At 43.4% G+C, this 19690-nt stretch overlaps 1 protein-coding gene across 1 annotated transcript; it reads left to right on the forward strand.

Annotated features, from left to right (window-relative positions):
• The first annotated feature begins 377 nt into the window (after positions 1-377).
• gtf3c2 (general transcription factor IIIC, polypeptide 2, beta) lies at positions 378-19014 on the forward strand. The gene is made up of 22 exons (XM_056581194.1): positions 378-523; positions 839-893; positions 1142-1231; positions 1386-1485; positions 2745-3414; positions 6959-7077; positions 7534-7715; positions 8949-9043; positions 9156-9233; positions 9459-9557; positions 9995-10222; positions 10633-10747; positions 10957-11065; positions 12577-12608; positions 13082-13211; positions 13841-13985; positions 14587-14748; positions 14979-15066; positions 15693-15821; positions 16471-16713; positions 17155-17262; positions 17372-19014. The coding sequence occupies exons 3-22, from the start codon at positions 1226-1228 to the stop codon at positions 17534-17536; spliced, it is 3003 nt and encodes a 1000-aa protein (XP_056437169.1). The 5' UTR covers positions 378-523; positions 839-893; positions 1142-1225; the 3' UTR covers positions 17537-19014.
• The last annotated feature ends 676 nt before the right edge of the window (positions 19015-19690 follow it).

Raw genomic sequence — 19690 nt, forward strand, 5'->3', positions numbered from 1 at the left:
CGAGTGTTTTTAAACAGTACATTATAGGAAAACACAATTCGGGAAGATGAGAATATTGTAATGGAGAATAAATTTTAGAACATGTTATGCTTTATTGTTAAAAATATGATGCTGAGAGAAGGGAACTGATTGAATCTTAAAGAAATTAATTTGAATTATGATTTACGGGATCTTTTCAAGAAGTTCTGAGGAGAAATGTTATCCTTTTTTGTTTTAGTATCTTAGGAAAACACGCTTAATAGGGAGAATCTATTTTTTTTGGTTTGTTTATTTATTTATTTATTAATAAAATTCAGGAATGTGTAAGTCCCGACAGACACTCCATACCAGTAGGTGGCGGTAAGGCACTTAAAAGTGGTTTGGCCTCCGCCATCAAACATTAAGATGAAGAAGACGCAGTAGGCGAAGAAGAAGTGTCGAGTGTGTGTCAAGTTTAGTTGGTTATAATTAACCACTTTATCATAATGATGAACACACACGTCAACGGATCTTTCTGGAAATTGCAATTTGTCATGTTACTTGAGTAAGTCCAGTTTACCATATGCATTTTATGGGAATATATTTTAAATTGCAGGATGCTGTCTTTGATTGAGCAAAAGTAACTTTACTTAGTGTAACAACAGTAATATGTCGGCATGAGCGGCATGTATGAATTAATTATTAATCTGTACTAACCACTGGATGTTGTGTGTGGCTACCAGCGGATAATCGTCACTGTTTGTCCGAGTCTGTGGTGCTGGATGTGTCGATAATGTTATGCATTACAATCATACTGGCCTGTATATCTGTCTGCCTCACTGTCTGACAGTCTGCCTGTCTCTCTGTCTGTCGCCAACAGGATGCTATGATAGCTGATCAAATGGCGTGGGAATGAGGCAGCAGACTTCAGCTTGGTGAGTGCTCTACATCCATCCATTAGAAACATGAACTAGTATCTTCTGCAGCCAGCCACAAGGCATTGTACATTAGCATAGCATCAGAAGGTATACATAGTTAATGCCTGCAATATATTTGATCAAATCCCAACTCCTCAACAGTCTGTTGATGATATATATAGTCCCTCTCCCTTTTCTCTGGCCTCATCTGGCCTGTTGAGGTCCGCTGGTTGTGAGTTATGGGACACATGTCTGTATTGTTGCAGCACTGTTTTCATTAGACACACTTGTACTGCTGGCTGACATCAACCCACCCGACAGAGTACCCACTCAGCAGAGACAGGGCAGAGATGGAGGTATTGGAATGGTTTTATTGGTAAAGCAACAAGGAAATAGCATTATTTAATTTGGAAACGTATGGTAAATTACAAATATTAAGTTTGTAAAAATAAAAATTATGAAGTATCCAACTGCTGTGGTGTTTTTTGTTTTCCTGGTCTTGTGCAACAGTTACCTCTGTTGGAAAAGGACGGCGCTCTGGGACATGAAGAAGCTTGTGAAAGCCTTGACGGAAAACTAGGAGAAGAGGCCTTGGTAGCAGCCATGTCAGGTACAATGTAGTTAATTGTGTGTGCCCCTGCTCCTATTATTGTGATTGGTCATAGTTGTAATCGCCCTGTTCATGTATCAAGAGGTGTTATTTATACATATGATGATAGGAGAATGGGTTAAAGAAAAGAGGTGGCATATAGCTTAGGAACCAGGTTGGGAAAGGACCATGAGTCACTACAACAAGTATTCTCTGCATGGTGAGTGCCCTGGGGCGCTGGGCCTCTGAGCGGCTCCCACTGGCACAAGGGGTTTGAAAAACACAGACAATCAGGTTAGTTGTTGAATAGGGCTTTTGCCCAAAAATCATATTCGAAGTTTGTTTGTTTATTAATATTAATATTCGAATATATTTGAATATTTATTAATAATGTTTTGACCATTAAATGCCTTCAGTAAGACCTGGATTGGGCTTCGCGAGGTTTGTTTACCGCGTTGCTATGGTTACCGGTATTGCGTGTTCCCACGGTTTATTAGGTTTATAATTAATTAAATCGCTGTCTAATCAATACTTCATTCACTGCCTCTTCCGTGGTCATTACAATATTATGAATAAACTGCGTCGGGTTCTCCGACGTCTCTCCCTCTTGGCCTGCCCATAACGGGTTCGAATATTAAGGGCTTCCTAATATTCGTTCGAATTTTGATTTATTTTTTGATATTCAAATTATATTTGAATAACAAAGTTCGGATTCAAAGCCCTATTGTTGAATACTGCGTATTGTATGGTACTTATCCTTTACAAGTAGTATAGTATTTCAGAGCTGCATGTGAACAAGTAATCGTGAAATCTATACCAAACCATGGGCTCAACCGTGAAGATAGTGTGAACAGTGTGTTAAACCGAATGTCTTTACAATGAAGTAGGAGTCAAACATTACAGAATCAAGCTTCGATATGGATGATCCTGCATCGTGTTTTTTTTCTATTAAATAGAAGAAAAATTATGTTTTTTAGGAAAAACATATATCCCAGTTACAATTGTTTTTAACCTTTTCAGAAAGTTTTTCTTAAAACAATTTTTGATTTGATGGATATTTCAAGACCATGAGTTGTACTGTCTAGTGATTCAAATACATTTCAACATCTGCCCTACTGACATCACAGTTATATTTTGAAGAGGCCCATAATTGCAAATGAAGAGCTCACCATCACAATGTCTCCACCCTTCAATTGTCTTGTAGATGAAATAACCTTAACCATTTCTTTAATTGAAAATGACTTGGATTGATAATAATATTATTTTTTTGCTCCTCACAGGGCAAGAACAGGAATCCAAAATCCTCTCCGCTTTAAGCCCAATATCAAATAAGCGTGAGAGGAAGAAAAATCCAAGATTTTCAGACTATGAAATGGAAGAGAAACCTGAAAACCCCTGTCCAAAACATAAGCGAGGAGGAAGGCTCCCCAGAAAGACCTCTGTGGACACGGAAACTCCTCAACCAACTCTGCATTGTGGTTCCAAAGCTGCAGAACCAACCGACCAGAGCCCTGAACAACAGAGTCCTCAGAAGAAGCGGCGAGGGCGCCCTCCCAAAGATAAGTCCAGAAGTCAGCAAAGAAATGATTGGGATAAGAAAGCTATAGCACCAAGTGATGGAGGGGACCAAGACACCGGGTCCCATACATCATCTAAAGAACTTTCTCTGAAATCTCCTGACATTACCGCCAAAGGTAAACAGAAGACCCCTGCAAGGAAGAAACCTGACAGGAAAATAAAAGTAGAAGACCTCTCAACAGAGGCCGAAAAGGCTTTTTCTGAGCAGCAACCAGTGGAGACGCCAAAGCCAAAGAGGAAGTACCTGAAGAAGAAGAAGGTGCCACCGCAGGAGATGGCCCCCATGTTACAAAATGACACAGAGGAAACCCCCGCTAGGCCAGACCCAGAGACCAATCTGGGTGGCCGTCCAAGAAGAAGTGCAGCTAAAACGTATGTTACATTCAGTCAAACAAGATTTATTTTTTTTATTTACCCATGTTTACAACATGGTGAACCTCAAGCTGCTGCAGGGGTGATTTTAGAGTTGCTAAGTGAGGGACAAAAAATAGTCCAAAAGACTAGATTAGCAAAAATAAGTCAAATGCATTTGATGCCAGGCAAGATAGACTCCCCAGACCAATTAGGACCCTGATTGGCCATAAATTAAGCGGAAGCAGTCAAAATCAAAATTGTTTCGAATGGAGGATGAATGATGCATTCCTAACAATATACAAAAACTATTTTGTAAAGGTTCTACGTATATTTACTGCATTATTTGCTTCCATTGTCTATTTATGAACCGATTGTAATTTAACTTAAACAAAAAAGAAGGCCCTCACTGAGTCGGCCTAGCGCCCCGACTCGGTGTGGGCCACCTGACTCGGTCTAGCCTGGTCCATGTCTGCCGTCAATCATCAACAAGCAACGTTTTGGCTCCAGACCTACATTTTAAAACTTCCGTTAACAATTGAACACGTATGGAAGGCTATTTCAAAAACGTATATATAAATAACATTATCCCTTGCGTGGTGGTTAGTCTATAGGCTTGTTCTGAAAGAGTTGCATTTTTGAACACAGCTGAGCCCCCCCCCCCCCCCATTTTTTTTTCTAAATACCTGTGTTTTGAAAGCTATTTTAATTATTTTACACATTTCAAAAATCTCCGATCATAATTTTAAAACATTTGGAACATATTTTTGAAACATTTGAAACAAATTTTTTAACATATTTTTTAAACATATTTCTGAAACATTACAACATCTTTTTGCGTTTTTAAACAACACAATTTAACAACTTTATCTAAGCATGTTTTAGCTTAACCTTTTTTAAATACATTTGAACTTCTTAATCTGTGTAAACTGCCAGTTTACAGATTCATTCAGGGTCCCCGACTCTGAATTTTCTGAGTCGAATCAGATCTGCCTTTTCAGTCCAGAGATTCGACTATTCGGCGGGGTTTGTTTACCGGCGTTGCTATGGTGACCTAAATTATTATAAGCAACTGAAAACGACGCCGGTTTGAAACTAAAACTGTGATTCTGATCAAAATTCAGTTTAGATCAGAGGTCTTCAACAGGGGGTCCGCGACCCTTAGGGGGGCCGCGGAGGTACTGCAGGGGGGTCGCGAAAGTTTTGGTAGATAGACATTTGTTTTATATTCCCCCCCCCCCGCAATTTCTTCCACAAATTGAAATGCCTTTAAATACACATTAACATGATTCCAACACACTGTGTATTGTGTATTTAACACTAGGAACGCCGGGCCATTTTTACTTACTACTAGCGCCACAGAGGGGTCAAATGACCCCCAAGTAATTTGAATGAGAGGCTGTGCATTGGCACATAATGATCAATAGGTGGCGCCAATGAGCTACGACCGCGCGAGCACCACATGTGTGTGTGGGTCGCAAGCCTAGTCCTCACGATTTTGGTCATTTAATTCTCATTTAATTCTTGCCGTCGGCTTTCAAGTTTTGGTGACATTTTTATGTATTTGATTTTAATGAAAGCCCAGCAGGAGAGAGCTTTTCTCTGCCTGCTCCTTCAATTAAGAAGAAGGAGGACAGCAAAGCAACGTCAGTTTATCGTCTGGTCTTTATATCTAGGCCTACCCCTTTCTCCGCCGCAAACAATACGTATTTGGATGAGAGTGCGCAGCCAAGACTGTTGGTAGAGAGAGAGTGCTGTTATGTAAGCGGATAATGTACAGAACGCCGGTCATTATCTGAAAAATAAGCCCCGACAGGGCGAACCGGACCCTGACGCGAAGCGGAGGTGTCTTGCTTCGCCCTGAAGGGTATTACTTTCGATAATGACCGGCGACGTTCTATTATCCCGCTTATTACACGGCTATTTGCAAAAACGAAAATATATCTTCACACGGTGTGCCTTTTTTTATTTTTTTATTTTTACCATTCGTAGTGAAAGCAGAGAAATATTCCGCCAAAGACCTTGACGTCACTCGCCAGGGTTGATAAATTACCGGACTGCAGAGTGATAAGAAAGACGTGAATGAGGCAAAAAATCGACTTTCCTTGAAAGCGGTCGATGTGCATAAAAGTAGCCTATAGGCCGACGCCGACCAATTGCGAACTACTGAAGCTGCTTATGCCATCTCTAGGTTAAAAAATAGCCGCACCCACCCCAAACCGAGAGAGAATTGTATTCCGATTGAGGCGTATATATGATCCTTTTCTATTCCGATGAGCTGTTCTTCCACTTCTAATTGTCTCAGTATTTAATGCAAGATAGCAGGTATGTTTATGCATGCCAGTGGCACTAACAAGCATCACTAATTTTCCTTTCCACATTTATGTTTTAAAAATGTCTGTTATGTTTACAGTTTACTTACTGTACCTTGCACATGTTTAAAATAAAAACATGAACATATGAACCTACGTATTATTTGAATATCTTAGTATTGAATGCACAATAACAAGATTAATTTTGTACATGGCACCATAGGACCAGTTTAATATAAAACACAATTTTATATAATATATAAGTAGGGGGTCCCCGCTCCATCTCTCCATCAGTTTGGGGGTCCGTGGCCTGAAAAACGTTGAAGACCCCTGGTTTAGATAGTATTGAAGATACAAGTGTGTCGATTTGTTTAATGGTTTGAACGATGGTAAACGGTTGAAAAAGGAATGAGTTACGATGTCTAGAAGTAGGTGTATCAGAATGGGCTGACGTCTTCAATGAAAACAGCTGAAAACTAAGCGATATGAAACTAAAACTGTGATTCTGAAGACATTTTAAATGATATCGAAATTCTGTTTAGATATTATTGAAGATACAAGTGTGTAGATTTTTTAAATGGTTTTCACGAAGTTAAACGGTTGAAAATTGATTTAAGGTAGTTATGTTACTTCTACAGTTGAAGTACGACTGATGATTTGAATCATCGTCTTTCAGGGGTTTTTTCGGGTTTATTTTTTTCTCACGTCGCGCCCCCCCTGAAGAACTCTGGCGCCCCCCAGGGGGGGCGGGCCCCACAGTTTGAAAACCACTGGCCTAGATAATCTACATAATGATAAGAATGCTTCTGTAGGGACGTAAAGTATATATTTATATTTTTACCTGAATTGTTGATAGGCCGGTCAGAGTAATGTGGGGGTTGGGAATTCTTGTGACCTGACGTCATGATCGTTCCAGCACGCGCCCTCAATGTTGTCGGGCAGCAAAATAACGTACCAGTGTGACTCTGCTAAAAAGTATTTCTTTATCTTATTTCCTTTTAATTTATCCTTTGTTTCAGCGCACATGATTTCTGTTTCATCTCCAGGCTTTTTCCACCTACTCAAGTCTAGACTGTCTTGGCAAAAGTCATTCTAAGCTCATGCCATCATCAGAATAAAGTAACTGTTAAGGTGGCACTGACAGACTCATCCATGTCGGCCTACTTGGCCCTCTTAAACAATCCCGTTCCTTTGAGAGCCTTCTGAGGCTTCAGACCCTCCCTTCTTATTGATGTTCCTGCTCTGTGTTGTAGTGCGTTGAAGTACCTTCATTCTCTGGCTCAAGAGAGCCTCAGCGGCCCAGAGGCGTCCGACTCACGCAGCGGGAGCCCAGACTCACTGTCGGACCGACCAGGACCCCGTCAAGGTGCAGGTATGCTACGCACCCTGCTAGGATGTTGTCTTGTTGCTCTTTCCTAACACTGGTAGAATCTGGCTGAAATAAATCAGGTGTCAGCTATGAGGGGCTGGGATCAGAGGGAGTTCATCTAACAGGGGCTTCACGGTGGTTTGATGTGGCACAGGGACCTTCCACCATTGTAAGTTAATGGGAATTATGGGATTTAACTCTCATAATTCCATCAAATACATTTCTTCTCGGTCTGGTAAGGATCTCAGTGGCAAGTTGTTGTCCATATTACGGAGACACTGGTATTAATGAGTTTTGGCCATTGGACATTTTTCACTGTTGGTGGCAAGAATCGCAAGCCATTGCAGGGCCTTTAACATCAACTCTCCAGCTGGTGAGACTTGGTTTACAAGCCTTCCGTTGTAAACCAAGGGTTTATAACATAAATGATGTATATCTGTAACCCCTTTTGACCTGCAGCGGCGATGAGGTGTAAGAAGAGGAGGCCAGTTGATTGTGACGACTTTGAAGGAGATGAAGATTTCCTCCCCGGCGGTGGGGATGAGGAGATGCTTGACGACATGGAGGACGAGGAGGACGAGGAGACAGAGGGTCTTGAATCGGAACTGGAACCTGCAACTCAATACTTAAATAAAAGCAATGCAAGTACTTTGCTATTTCAGCGGGATGGATGTTTTGAATGTAAAGAGAAAGGGCTGAACACATGCATGTTGTTGCAGGGTATTGAGGCATATCACTGCAAAAATTGTGAGCAAAAATGCCTTTCACAGGGTCATACAACCAACACACATATGCACACAACTTTAAAAGTTGTGTGCATATGTACTTTTAAAGGGTTTTCCTCCTCGCGCGGATAATCTTTACACAGTCGATCTATGTCTTATTGTTACACCAAATGTCTTTGTTAAAATAGCAACAGGGAGGCAATGCAGTATTTATTACAGTTTTTAAATGTACTTTTATCCAAAGCGACTTACAAAAAGTACATTTATCAGAAGAAAGAGAAACAATATTTGTCTGTACAGTAAGGATGTTCATAGAACCAAGTGCCAAGCACAAAGGATCGCAAGGTTAATCCAGTCCCTGTATCCAAAAAAGATAGCTAGGATAAGATGCTACAAAATGCTAAGTACTATTTTTGAGTGCAAGGACGTACAACATACAATAAGTTTGTACATTAAGTACCAGGACGTACAACATACAATACAGAAGGTACACAAGAGGTGTGTGTGGGGGATGGCTATGCCGATGTCCAGATGAACTCTGAACAAGAAAGTCTTGATTCTGGATGTCTTGGTGCTATAAAAAGAGCAAAGACAGCATTTGTGTGCACAGTGGCATCCGTTTCGTGCTGCCTCACTTAATGTGTGCGCTCAATATGAATGTTTTTCTCCTCACATGCTGTATTGTTGCTCTCATGAGCAGGAAATGCTGCCCGCACAATGTGTTTTTTGCACTGATTTTTGCCAGTGATATGCAGCCATATCAGAGTTTTTATGTTAAAGAATTGTGCAGGTGTGCACCCCATCATTTGGCTATTTAACTGGGGGTGCAAAAGTGCAATTAATTATATAGCAAATAAAGACAATTACCAAATTTATTGTAAAATGTATTTAAAATCCACTTTCCATTCACTTTGGCTTGTGCTTGTGTCTTGCCAAAAGTTGACCCACATTGAAGTTTGTTATTTGGTGTGCTTCTGGCTCTAAATTTAAGGCTAAAATAATGATTGACTTGCTACACAATTTAGATCCCTACACAATTTGAAAAGCATAATTAATTTTCTATGTCATTGAGTCAATCTGAAATGTTCCCACGAGACGGTGCGGGCGAATTGGATCTTTCCAAAACTTCCATTACATTTGTGTCAGCAGATACTCCACAGAAGGGTTTTTGGCGTAGCCACTAACGGGATCTCCAATGCCATGATGAAGCCTGCGTTGGATGCCTACAAGGCCAACAAGAAGTTGTACGTAACCTCTCTTTTTGCTCTGTGTGTGTGTAATTGTAATATGATAATATGGGTTCTGACTAATAAGACATAAGACAATAAGACATTGATGACCTTCCTCATGTTGTAGCCGAGAAGAGCACCACAGTGACTCGGTGTTTCCAGAGTGGCTCCCCACGGTCAACGACTGGACCCTTGTTTCCAGCAGGTAGTCATCCCAGTTTAAGTCATCCCAGTTAAGCACCAAACAACAGTCCAAATAACCTGTGTTTCACTAGAGCTGGTCTCTGAGGTTAGACTTAATATTCAGCTGGTCTTCACACGCTAAAGAGTGGATTCTGTTCTGTATCAGGTCATTTTGATCAAATGATTCACAAGCTCTTGATTCTACAGGAGCTTACAAATGGGTCTCTTTCCTTGTGTATTCTTTTAGTGAGATGGAGAAGTACTTACCCCGGGAGTTGCAGTCTGCTGCTTTCAAAGTTTCTAGAGAGGGCCTAGGCGACAAGGAGACACTGCAAAGACTCAACAGGTGGAAATATAGTAAATATTTAGAACACATTAAATGCTTCAAACCACTGTTCTCGTTTCCATGAACGCTTAAGACCCTTGATGTCATTGTTGTGGGATGTGCGTCCAAATCTGAGGAATGACTTCAATGGTCAACCTTGTGGGAACGGGGTGATGTTGCGACTATAGAAGGTAGCGGGTGCAGCACTTCTCCTTTCCCACAATGAGCACACATCTGGGAATATATAATATCATGAAGTGTTCAATCCATCTTCATTATCTTCCCCTTAAAAATGAAGTAAAAAGACCATCAATCTATTGGTTTCCAATGCTTATTGCCATTGCCATATGAATGACCCCAGCAGCTCCATGCAATACACATGATCAGAGAATGGGAGCGGTAAGAGGCCGCTGAGGATGGGTTAGGATTGATCATTCCACCGACTGAACCCATGGCAGGTTCCAGGTCAGCGACCCCCACCCCGAGCGCCTGGACTGGACGGTGTTTGTGGGGGGTCCGGTGTGGGCCCTGGAGTGGTGTCCGCTGCCTGACGGGGCCACCGCCCACCAGTACCTTGCCCTGGCCTGCCACCAGGGCATGGACCAGCAGCACGTCTTCAACCAGATGTATGCGGGAGCCGGCCTGGTCCAGCTGTGGGACATGGGAGGGCTGGACTACAGCAGCAGGTAAAGGCCTGCAGGGGGGGTATCTACAGCGTCTCAATGCAACAAGTGGACACTTTTCCTCCTGAGGTTTTGTCTTTATATCAATTGTATTTCTCACCATAGCACTTGGGTTGGTGGCTCTAGGCGTTGGCTAGAGCTTTACACTGGAGGTCACTCTCTCACTCCTCCCTAAACCACTCCATCCCAGTCATTTTGAAGCCACTAGCGTCTCAATGGCAAAGTTCTAGCAATGATGCAGTATTCATTGGAGCCCGTCTAGGTGTGCTGTCCTCTTCATTTGATCACATGCTACAGGTGTGGTTAACCCTCTGGCCGCCCGGTCAGACCTGTTTGGTATTATTGTACATTGCCTATTGCTATGGCGACATTAGATGGACCCTTTGTACATGTGTATCGTTGTCCTCCTGAAGGCCTGAGGCAGGTCCGGCGTCTCTAGTCTACGGCTTGGGCCAAGAGAAGGGCTTCGTCTGGCAGCTCAAGTGGTGTCCAGCGGGGGCCTGGGAGCCCCCCAACACCAGCAGAAAGGTAGGCGGACCAGTCCAAGGCTTCAGTGGCGTTACTATCGGTATATCGGTACCTCCATGATTTGTCATCTGACCTCGTGGTTGTGACCCTTGATGCTTTATACTGTGTCCTAAATAAATGCCCAATATGCACTGATGTCAGATGTCATCCCAATATGGCCTTGGAGGTATTGGGGAGAGGTCCTCTACTAAAGCTTGGTTCTCTCTCAGGCTCCCTTCCTGCAGCGCCTGGGTCTGCTGGCCGTGGCCGTCTCCACCGGGGTGGTCAGCATCTACAGCCTGCCTCACCCCCAGGCTCTGTGTTCCCCCTGGTCCTCAGGTACACCCCCTGGCCCCACAGGCGGGGTGTCCTACTCTATTGGTCCCCTCAAAGCAGAACACCAAAACTACAGGGCTTTGCCGATCTAAATAACAGAAGTGTGGTCAAAGGACTCATTCAAAGTCCTCTGACCACAACGGGAGACACCTCTTATAATGGACCCTCTGGAGGAACACGGAGAATGAACAGGCTCTGTAAAGAGCCGGTGAACCCACTGTTTCAGATGCAGTTCTGCTCTGTGATTTAAATGAATACGTAAAGGGCTGAGTGTTTTAGGAAGGAGGAGGGTGGGTTATCCCCATGGCTACATACCATGGGAACTGTGTGATGCTTATTTAGTTCCGTGGTTGTGTGACTGTTATGTGTTGAGCGATGCTGTGTATGAAATGCGCCACACGCCGTAGCGTTATACTTTAACCGTCACGCGGACGCAGAGATTAAATAAACGGGTGCTCAGCCGGAGCTTAGCCATCCAGACACACCAGGGCCTTATGCAATAAGTGCTCAATGTAAACGTTCAGGTGGGCACCACAGCCCACCGCTGACCGGACCGAGCTCCACAGGTCCACAAGCCGCTCCGCCGGGGCCCTTGGTCCTGACGTCAGACTACCTCGGGAAGTGGGTCTGACATCAGGACCAAATGGCAGCAGCAGTCCAGCAGGGAGGAACGTTCACATAGTGTCTGGTTAGAATACCAGACTACATCTCATATTCATCCGCTCATTCTGTCACTCTTATTCACTCAAGAGAATTACAAGACCACCTGTTCCTCCTAGTTCCCTCATTTCTGTAAGGTGAACAGATCTTAGTGACACATCCAGACCTACAGTACTTTATATCTGATGGGAAGGACAGACCTTAGTGACACATCCAGACCTACAGTACTTTATATCTGATGAGGAGGACAGACCTTAGTCACACATCCAGACCTTCCATAGACAATACTTTATATCTGATGAGGAGGACAGACCTTAGTCACACATCCAGACCTTCCATAGACAATACTTTATATCTGATAAGGAGGACAGACCTTAGTGACACATCCAGACCTACAACCGAAAATACTTTATTTCTGGTTCTGATGACCTAGTTCTGATAGTTGATTTAGATTACGATTCGTTTTTACCTCCAGCTGGGACATTATCATGGTGTTGACCGGAGAGAATGGTCTCCTTCCATGTCACTTTAACACGTACACCAGGGGGCAGGAAAGTGTTTCTGAACCCAAAGCAAACCCTGAAAGGGTCCATAGTCCTTTATGGGCCATCTCTGGTGCATATGGTTCATTGCAAAGGTTGGTGTTCATTTGCTCAAATGGGTTGTTGTTCGTCCACTCTGTTGGATGCTGTCCCAGTGTTATTGATTTCAGTGTTGGTCTTCAAACTAACAAATGTCAGAATATGTACCTCATACTTTTCTATTCAAGTTATTCATAGCCTGAGTTTGGATTCCTGTGTAATCATGACTGATATGTGGTGAATAGAATGATTCATTTTTGTTTCCCAAAACAGAAGGAGACAGCCACGTTCCACCAGTGTATCAGGTAGGCCCGCTGTCCCCAGCCTTCCATTGGCCCACATTTCACCAAACTGTTGAACATTCTGGCGGAGCTATGCCTTGTTTTCTGTTTCCTTTAAGAGATATTGTTCCCAATAAAACGTTTTAATAAATGTATTATACAGTGGCCAGTCTACACAATCTTGATTTAAAACCTTTCCAAACACTTTCTTGCAGTTGACTATTAATGGCAATGTTTATGATCGCCATTTACGCGCTAACAGACGCCCATCTCAAGCCACATGCTAGTCAACCAATATAAGGCAAAAGAAAGTGACAGACCTCTTTCACCTAAACATGAGTCTTTATATATTAATGTGAGGCTTGGTTTGTGACTTTGACTCAACCAGCTCATTGTATTTTGTGCTACTGCATTTCAGCAGTAAAAGTAGGAGGTTGTACCTAAACCAGTGCCTTAGTGTTGGTGTACAGAATTTCTTTAGTTTCTCATCTCCCCAGGCCAGAGAGGTGTTGACGCTGAAGCTGGGTGCCTCCAAAGCCCCCCACCATGATAAGAGCGGCCAGGTTCTGTCCATGGACTGGCTGCCTGAGAAGCCTCACAACATCATGGCCATCGGCTTCTATGACGGTACAACCTTATACGTGTGTTAGCTGCTCTGTTCCTTCCTTTTATACATACCAGGCATTAGAGATGGCTGGATTTTCACTGAAAGATTCCTTTAGTGATTGCTCTTTAAAAAACATTAAAAACAGCATCTAACTTTTTAATGTAGGACAACTCATGTGAGTCTGTCCTATGAGTTTAACTAAAAATGTTTAAATGTTTCCCAAGTCTACCAGCCTACAAGTTCAGTTGTATTATTACGTTCCATTAATAAAGCACAACAAGCTGCTGGAGCTTTACAACCAGTGCAAAGTCATCGTATCAGAAACTATGGGTTGGTCCCATGCCCCGTCCCAGCCCCCAGCGCTCTAACATTAGTCCTGTTGTTCTGTAGCCGTGGCCACCTGTCAGTATGCACAGTGGATGGTTTCTGACCTGCCAATAAACACAAAGTAGAAGAGAGTCACAAGATCCCAAGCCCATATTATTGAGTTGACTTTTGCACTGACTACTGTTATTGACCATGGTGTGCTGTTAAATGGCAGTGCCCCTTTGTGCTTTGGTGTGGTCGTTTTCATCTCTCTCTCTGTCTCTGTCTCTGTGTCTCTCTGTCTCTCTCTCTCTCTCTCTCTCTCTCGGTCCCCTTCTCTTAGGTACGGTTGGTCTGTGGGACCTCTCCAGCTGCTCCTCTCTGCTACGAGTCTGTGATCCCTCAAACGGCCTGACCCTCCTCCCCTACCGCTGCTTTGTTGCCCATGACAATGCTGTGCGTGCCCTCTGCTTCTGCCCTGCCTCCAGGTACACATTTCAGGGTTGAACCGGTTGCATCTCCTGCAATGACACAAACGTTCGGGTTCCCTTGTAACTCCTGCTGTTACTCATGCTGTAGTTGTTGCTGTGTCCATCCGTTAAGAATGGGTTCATGTTGTCACTCCTGTTGTAACTAAGAGTGGAAGACGACATACTACTACAGACATTGCACAACAAATGTCACTTTATGCAACTTGCAGCATGGTAATGATCTAGATGGAGGCTGTTTAGTGTCTGACTGCAGTAGGAAGCAGCTGTTGTGAGGTGGACATGCTGATGGGATATGTTGCTTTGTGTACTCTGGGTGTACCAGTGAGGGCTCATGGCTGTGTTTTCCCCAAAAAGATGGAACCAAAGTGAATGTATTCTTGTCCTCTTCTCAGCTCACCTTTTATTACATCCAGCCATCTACCACATTTCTCCAGGTTCCAATCTTTAGGTACGTCCTATTCCCCTTCATGCTGATGGCCTTAAAGGTGTGTGTGTGTGTGTGTGTGTGTGTGTGTGTGTGTGTGTGTGTGTGTGTGTGTGTGTGTGTGTGTGTGTGTGTGTGTGTGTGTGTGTGTGTGTGTGTGTGTGTGTGTTTCAGCCAGGTGATGGCGACGGGCGGCAACGACCGCATGGTGAAGCTGTGGGACCTGAAGCGTCTCTACCAGCCAATCAACGTCCAGAAACGCAACCTCACCACGGAGGTGTGCTGGCCCCTGGCCTCACCGGGAACCTTCCACTCCCAGGAGATCAGCTACGCATCGTGAGGAGAACACCTCCTCTCCCTGGCACCCCAAGCCCCTCATCAACAAATCAGACACGCAGAAAGCACAGTAGTAGAGTTAGAAAGTGATTCAAAATAGTGAAATGCCATAAATTTGGCTATAAACTATAAACCCAAATAGAGTAGACTGAAGTATCCATGACATATTATACCGTGATTTAGTGTATATAAATCAACATGACTAAATGTCCTTGTCCCCTCTCTTCAAGACGTGGCCTGACCGGCGCCTACTACAACGACCTGGGCTACCGCAATGCCCGCTCAGTGTTCATCACCCCAAGGACGGGCACGGTCTGGGTGAGCGCCGCCCGCCAGCCAGCCACACTCAGACCACGGCAGCCTCTGATGGGTTACAACGGTTAAAGGGGCCGTAGGGACGCTTTGGAAAGGTCTGAAGATGTAGAATAGAAAAGGGCGGAACAGAGGATGGATTCCCTGAACCAATCACAGAAAGGATGCCCTGATTGGTCATCAATTGGCCAAATGACGCTCCAATAGCACCGACCTGCAGCTCCTTTAGGTGACACTGGAGCAATCCCCACAGGGAAGCTCTGGTGTCACATAGCAAAACAGTAAACCGTTCTTAAAGAGAATAGAAGAAGCTATCCTCGGTATAACTACTCTTTATCTTTATAAGGGGATTATTTGTTTATCAACGCGGCGGATAAGCACGCAGAATGATGCCAAAAAGAACATTTGTTTGACCGGTTGCCATGGTTATCTCCAAGCGGTTAATTTGCAGTTGCGGTATTAATTACAGATTTTGTCAGCTTACTGTTACATTAAACTGTAATGAGAAAACGCGGTTCAAAATGGTTGTTGTTGTAGAGTGGGGAGTGACGTAGAGTGATAATCCCTCTATAACTACTACCTTATTTCTTCTTCAAGCATTTCAAGATGTTGTGTGTTGCTTTGTGTTGTAGTCGTTGTCGTTCAGCGACTGGTGTAACTCCCTGGTGACTGGGGACGGTCTAGGGGAGGTCATCTTCGCCCTGTTACCCGACTTCAACTGTACCAACCCCAGCCTCCGGCGGACTGTGGAGAGACGCTTCGTAAGGCGCTTTGCTCTTTCTTTCAGTCAGTCTTCCATTCTTTTGGTCGTTCTTTAGTTCTATCATTCCAGCCTTCTTTCTTTCTTTCGTTCTTTCTTTCTTCTGTTCCATCTTCCGTTCTTTTGTTCTTTCTGTTGATCCTTCTTTTATTCCTTACGTTCTTTTTTCTGTTCTTATTTTCCGTTCATTCTTTCTATTGTTCCTTCCGTTCTTCATTTAGTTCTTTGAGTCCTCTCTCCTTCCCGTTCCCCTTCGTTCTACCATCTCCCTCTGTATCTGGGCCCTTCTTACAATTGTACGTGGTTTTGTTTGTTTGGACCAAACTTCCCAACGACAACTGGGAAGTTTAGCCAGTTACTATGGAACATGAAACCTGAGATGTAAAAGATGATGTGGAACTGTGCCGCTCAAAGCCATTAAAAGGTGTGACAGTGTTCTGACACAAAGGTCTGAGTGGGCTGGTCCACCTCTTGGAGCAGTTGAACCACTAGTAACAATCAATGTCTAGTATTCTGAATGATGAAGAACAATTGATCATATTCCATGGAAACCACTAAGGACTTGCTGTGATTCAAGAAGAAAAGGGAATGGTTTAACAAAAGATACGTATGACATTATGTTCTCAGATCCTTTTTTTATGCATTTGCAGCCCATCTACTTCACTGATATGGTGCGCTACGATGCAGAGGAGGAGAGGGGAGGGAAAGGGGGTCGGGGAAAAGGGGAAATGTCTCCTGGGCGGTTGAACAACAACAACCATTCTGAGGAAGACTCTGCCAGCAGCGATGAGGAGGAGAGGAGCCCAGAGGAGAGGCCTGCTGAAGGCCCCAGCACCCAGACATACAGGGAGGCTGTGGAGAACTACTACCTCCACTTCTCAGACAGCAACCTGGTGCGTGTGCATGCATGTGTGTGTGTGTGTGCGCGTCAGGTTACACTCCTGCAAGGCGTGCTTTTCAGGGCCATCTGCTAAAGACGTTAGGTAGCCATCATTAGCTCCAGAGCCAACACTCTTTACCCCCCACTCCTCCATCCCACCTCCGAGTGTTCTGCTGGCTCCGCTGGGCAGCCCACTGAACTGGAAACACACACACACACACACACACACACACACACACACACACACACACACACACACACACACACACACACACACACACACACACACACACACACACACACACACACACACACACACACACACACACACGCCCTCATTCAAAGGCAGGTTTATCTGATACCTGTGAGCCCACAGTGACATTACATGACGTCTTCCTCTGGCAGACTGTGTTTTAATGGATGTTAATTTAACCCCTTCTTTTGCTTCTTCCAGCAAAGCTTTAAGAATTATAAGAGGCGGGCGCCATGGAAACGCATGAAGCAAACGGAGGTGAAGACTGACCTGGACTTGGACAGGATGCCCCTGGCTGCACTACACAAGGTACCTAAAGACAAGAGGGAGCTGAAGACTGACCTAAACGTGCTTTGCCCTCCATTGTGTCCGAGGGGCCCCTGCTCAGCCAGCGCTCTGACCTCTGCCGTCTCCCCAGGTCCGCTTCAACCCCAACATGAGCTGCCATGCCTGGGTGGCCTCTGTGGGCCAGGCGGGGCTGCTGCGGGTCCACTGCCTCCACAACATGAGCGGCTCCCACATCAACACACAGCTCAGTGCTTTACCCACGGAGCCCGGGGGCCAGGAGGAAGAGGACCAGTGACCAGATGGCTAGCCTGGAGACTCAGCACCTCAGAGTGTACCGGGGCCTCTGAGACAGATGGTGGCTGAACCCTAGCCCTGTGCAGAGGGGAGCTAGATGACCTGAAGGCCACCGTGTGGACACTGAGTTATCTTTTTCTAGATTTTGGGATGGGGGAGGGAAGGCAGTTTGCAGCTAAATGACTTCCAACTTAAGTGGCTATATACTACCACCTGCTCCATTGACTCCCACATTGTACAGCTCAGGAAAAGGTTAGAGCCACTCATCCCTTCATAAGAACATCAGTGTTACAGGGCATTGGATAGAGCTCCGTGGTTGTTTTAGATTCTGATGACGGCTCCACGCTGCAGCCGCAGCTTGGTACGAGTGAGGCGCTGTGCTGCGGCCCAGAGGGGGAATGTCGTTCATTTATACTAAGCAAATGTTTTAAAGCTGATGGTTTTTTATATTTACATAGTGACTTTTTCTGAACTACATTATTATTTTATTTTTTTCTTGATTGTCCCTCATGAAACAATATTCATTACACTGGTTGTATACATTTAAATGAATCTTTTAGTTTTCTACTACAGTTAAATATGCAAAAGGTAGTTTGCTGCTCTGCCACATAACTTTCATCCGAACTTAAATAGTGTTTCATGATATTTTTATATTCTATACAGTCATAACTATCTGAAACACCTTTTTTCTTTCAAGAAGTAATTTTGGAAATGTTCGTAATCTTTTAAATTTACAATTATTGAAAGAATGTTCCCCCCCTTGTGTGTTTATTCATAGACCCTGTTTGGATAATAGAAGCACTGAGAATATGCTTGGCTAAAAAGTATCCATTCAAAAACAAATCGTTCTTCTAAACATTTTGTATGATAAATCATCAATCTAAATAAAACTATTTTTTTTAATAAACCATCATACTAATTAATCCAAACTATCTGTTCTCAGTCGCTCAATAACAGTTGCCACATGTGCTACAGCTAAATGACTTGAGTAATTTAGAGTCGCTACATCATCAGAGTTTAAGGAAACACTGGTTATATATTATATTCAATGACAATATTGTATCTTAATATATCGTAGAAATATAAACAGATTCACTATTTGGTCATCTGCATTCTTTTATTAGTCTTTGAAAAAATCATTTTGAACATGTACACATAAAATATCAAACAGCACATTTTGGACTCAGGAATTAAACGCTTTAACAAACAATACCTCTGAGAATGATTACAATGAAACTAATATTTACAAAAATATTTGCACTAAAGAAATCACAAAGTACATGAAATTTATTTACAAAAGCATCCAATGTTACAGTAATTCACAGACAGTTTGAGTACAAAAGACAACGCATTCTCCAATGATACCAACAGCAAACGTACAGCAACACCAATGGAAAGTATTGCATCTATTGTTTTTACTATACTCACTGATTTTGGAATGATTTTAAATATTTTGTTCCACCAAACTGCAAAAAAAAGCTTTCTCTGCTCTGAAACCATGGTCAAATAGTCAAATGGATGCCTTGATCATTATTTAATTTGTATGTTAGATTTTTTCCTTACATCAGAAAAACATTTGATATTCACAGTTAAATATATATCTTTATGACTATGGTCAATATATTATTTTCAACAGGTAACCATGCAAATGTTTGGTTTGGAATGAGTACCCATTAATGATGGTTCAGCTGAATGTTAGTTTCAGTGTATCTGGAGAATTAATTACCAAAGAACACTTTGGACTGGCTGGCTGGCTGTTTGTCGGCTGGATCCTTTAAAAGGGTCATGGTTGTATGTGTCAGGAAAGGTCTCCCAGTTGCTCTCTTGGTCATAGGGTTTAGATGTGACGCTGACATTGTCATACCATTATGATATAATAACTGGCAGACTGGTTCACCCAGCAGTGAGTGTTATGAATCACAGTGGAGTGTTTGAACTAAGTCCTCTTATCCAAGGAGAAAAGTGGCAGTTGTGGAAATCAATTCTTTCCTCGACTCGATCGCTCTTCCCATCTCATGTGAAAGGAAGATTATTCTGACGACAGAATTGTACTCCAGAAAGTCCTTGAATTTGATTAGGAACCGGGAACACAGAAACTATATGACACATGTTGGTTGTATGGTGATGAAAATAGATGACTAATGAATGAGAAGCT

This window comes from Gadus chalcogrammus, chromosome 21 (genome assembly GCF_026213295.1).
Source record: "Gadus chalcogrammus isolate NIFS_2021 chromosome 21, NIFS_Gcha_1.0, whole genome shotgun sequence".
In the NCBI taxonomy this organism is placed as follows: domain Eukaryota; kingdom Metazoa; phylum Chordata; class Actinopteri; order Gadiformes; family Gadidae; genus Gadus; species Gadus chalcogrammus.

Excerpts from the sequence above, each read along its gene's own strand:
- gtf3c2 (XM_056581194.1), top strand. Across the intron at positions 7,716-8,948 it reads AATACTTAAATAAAAGCAAT|ATACTCCACAGAAGGGTTTT; the intron begins GCAAGTACTTTG and ends TTGTGTCAGCAG. Across the intron at positions 13,212-13,840 it reads GGCCATCGGCTTCTATGACG|GTACGGTTGGTCTGTGGGAC; the intron begins GTACAACCTTAT and ends CCCTTCTCTTAG.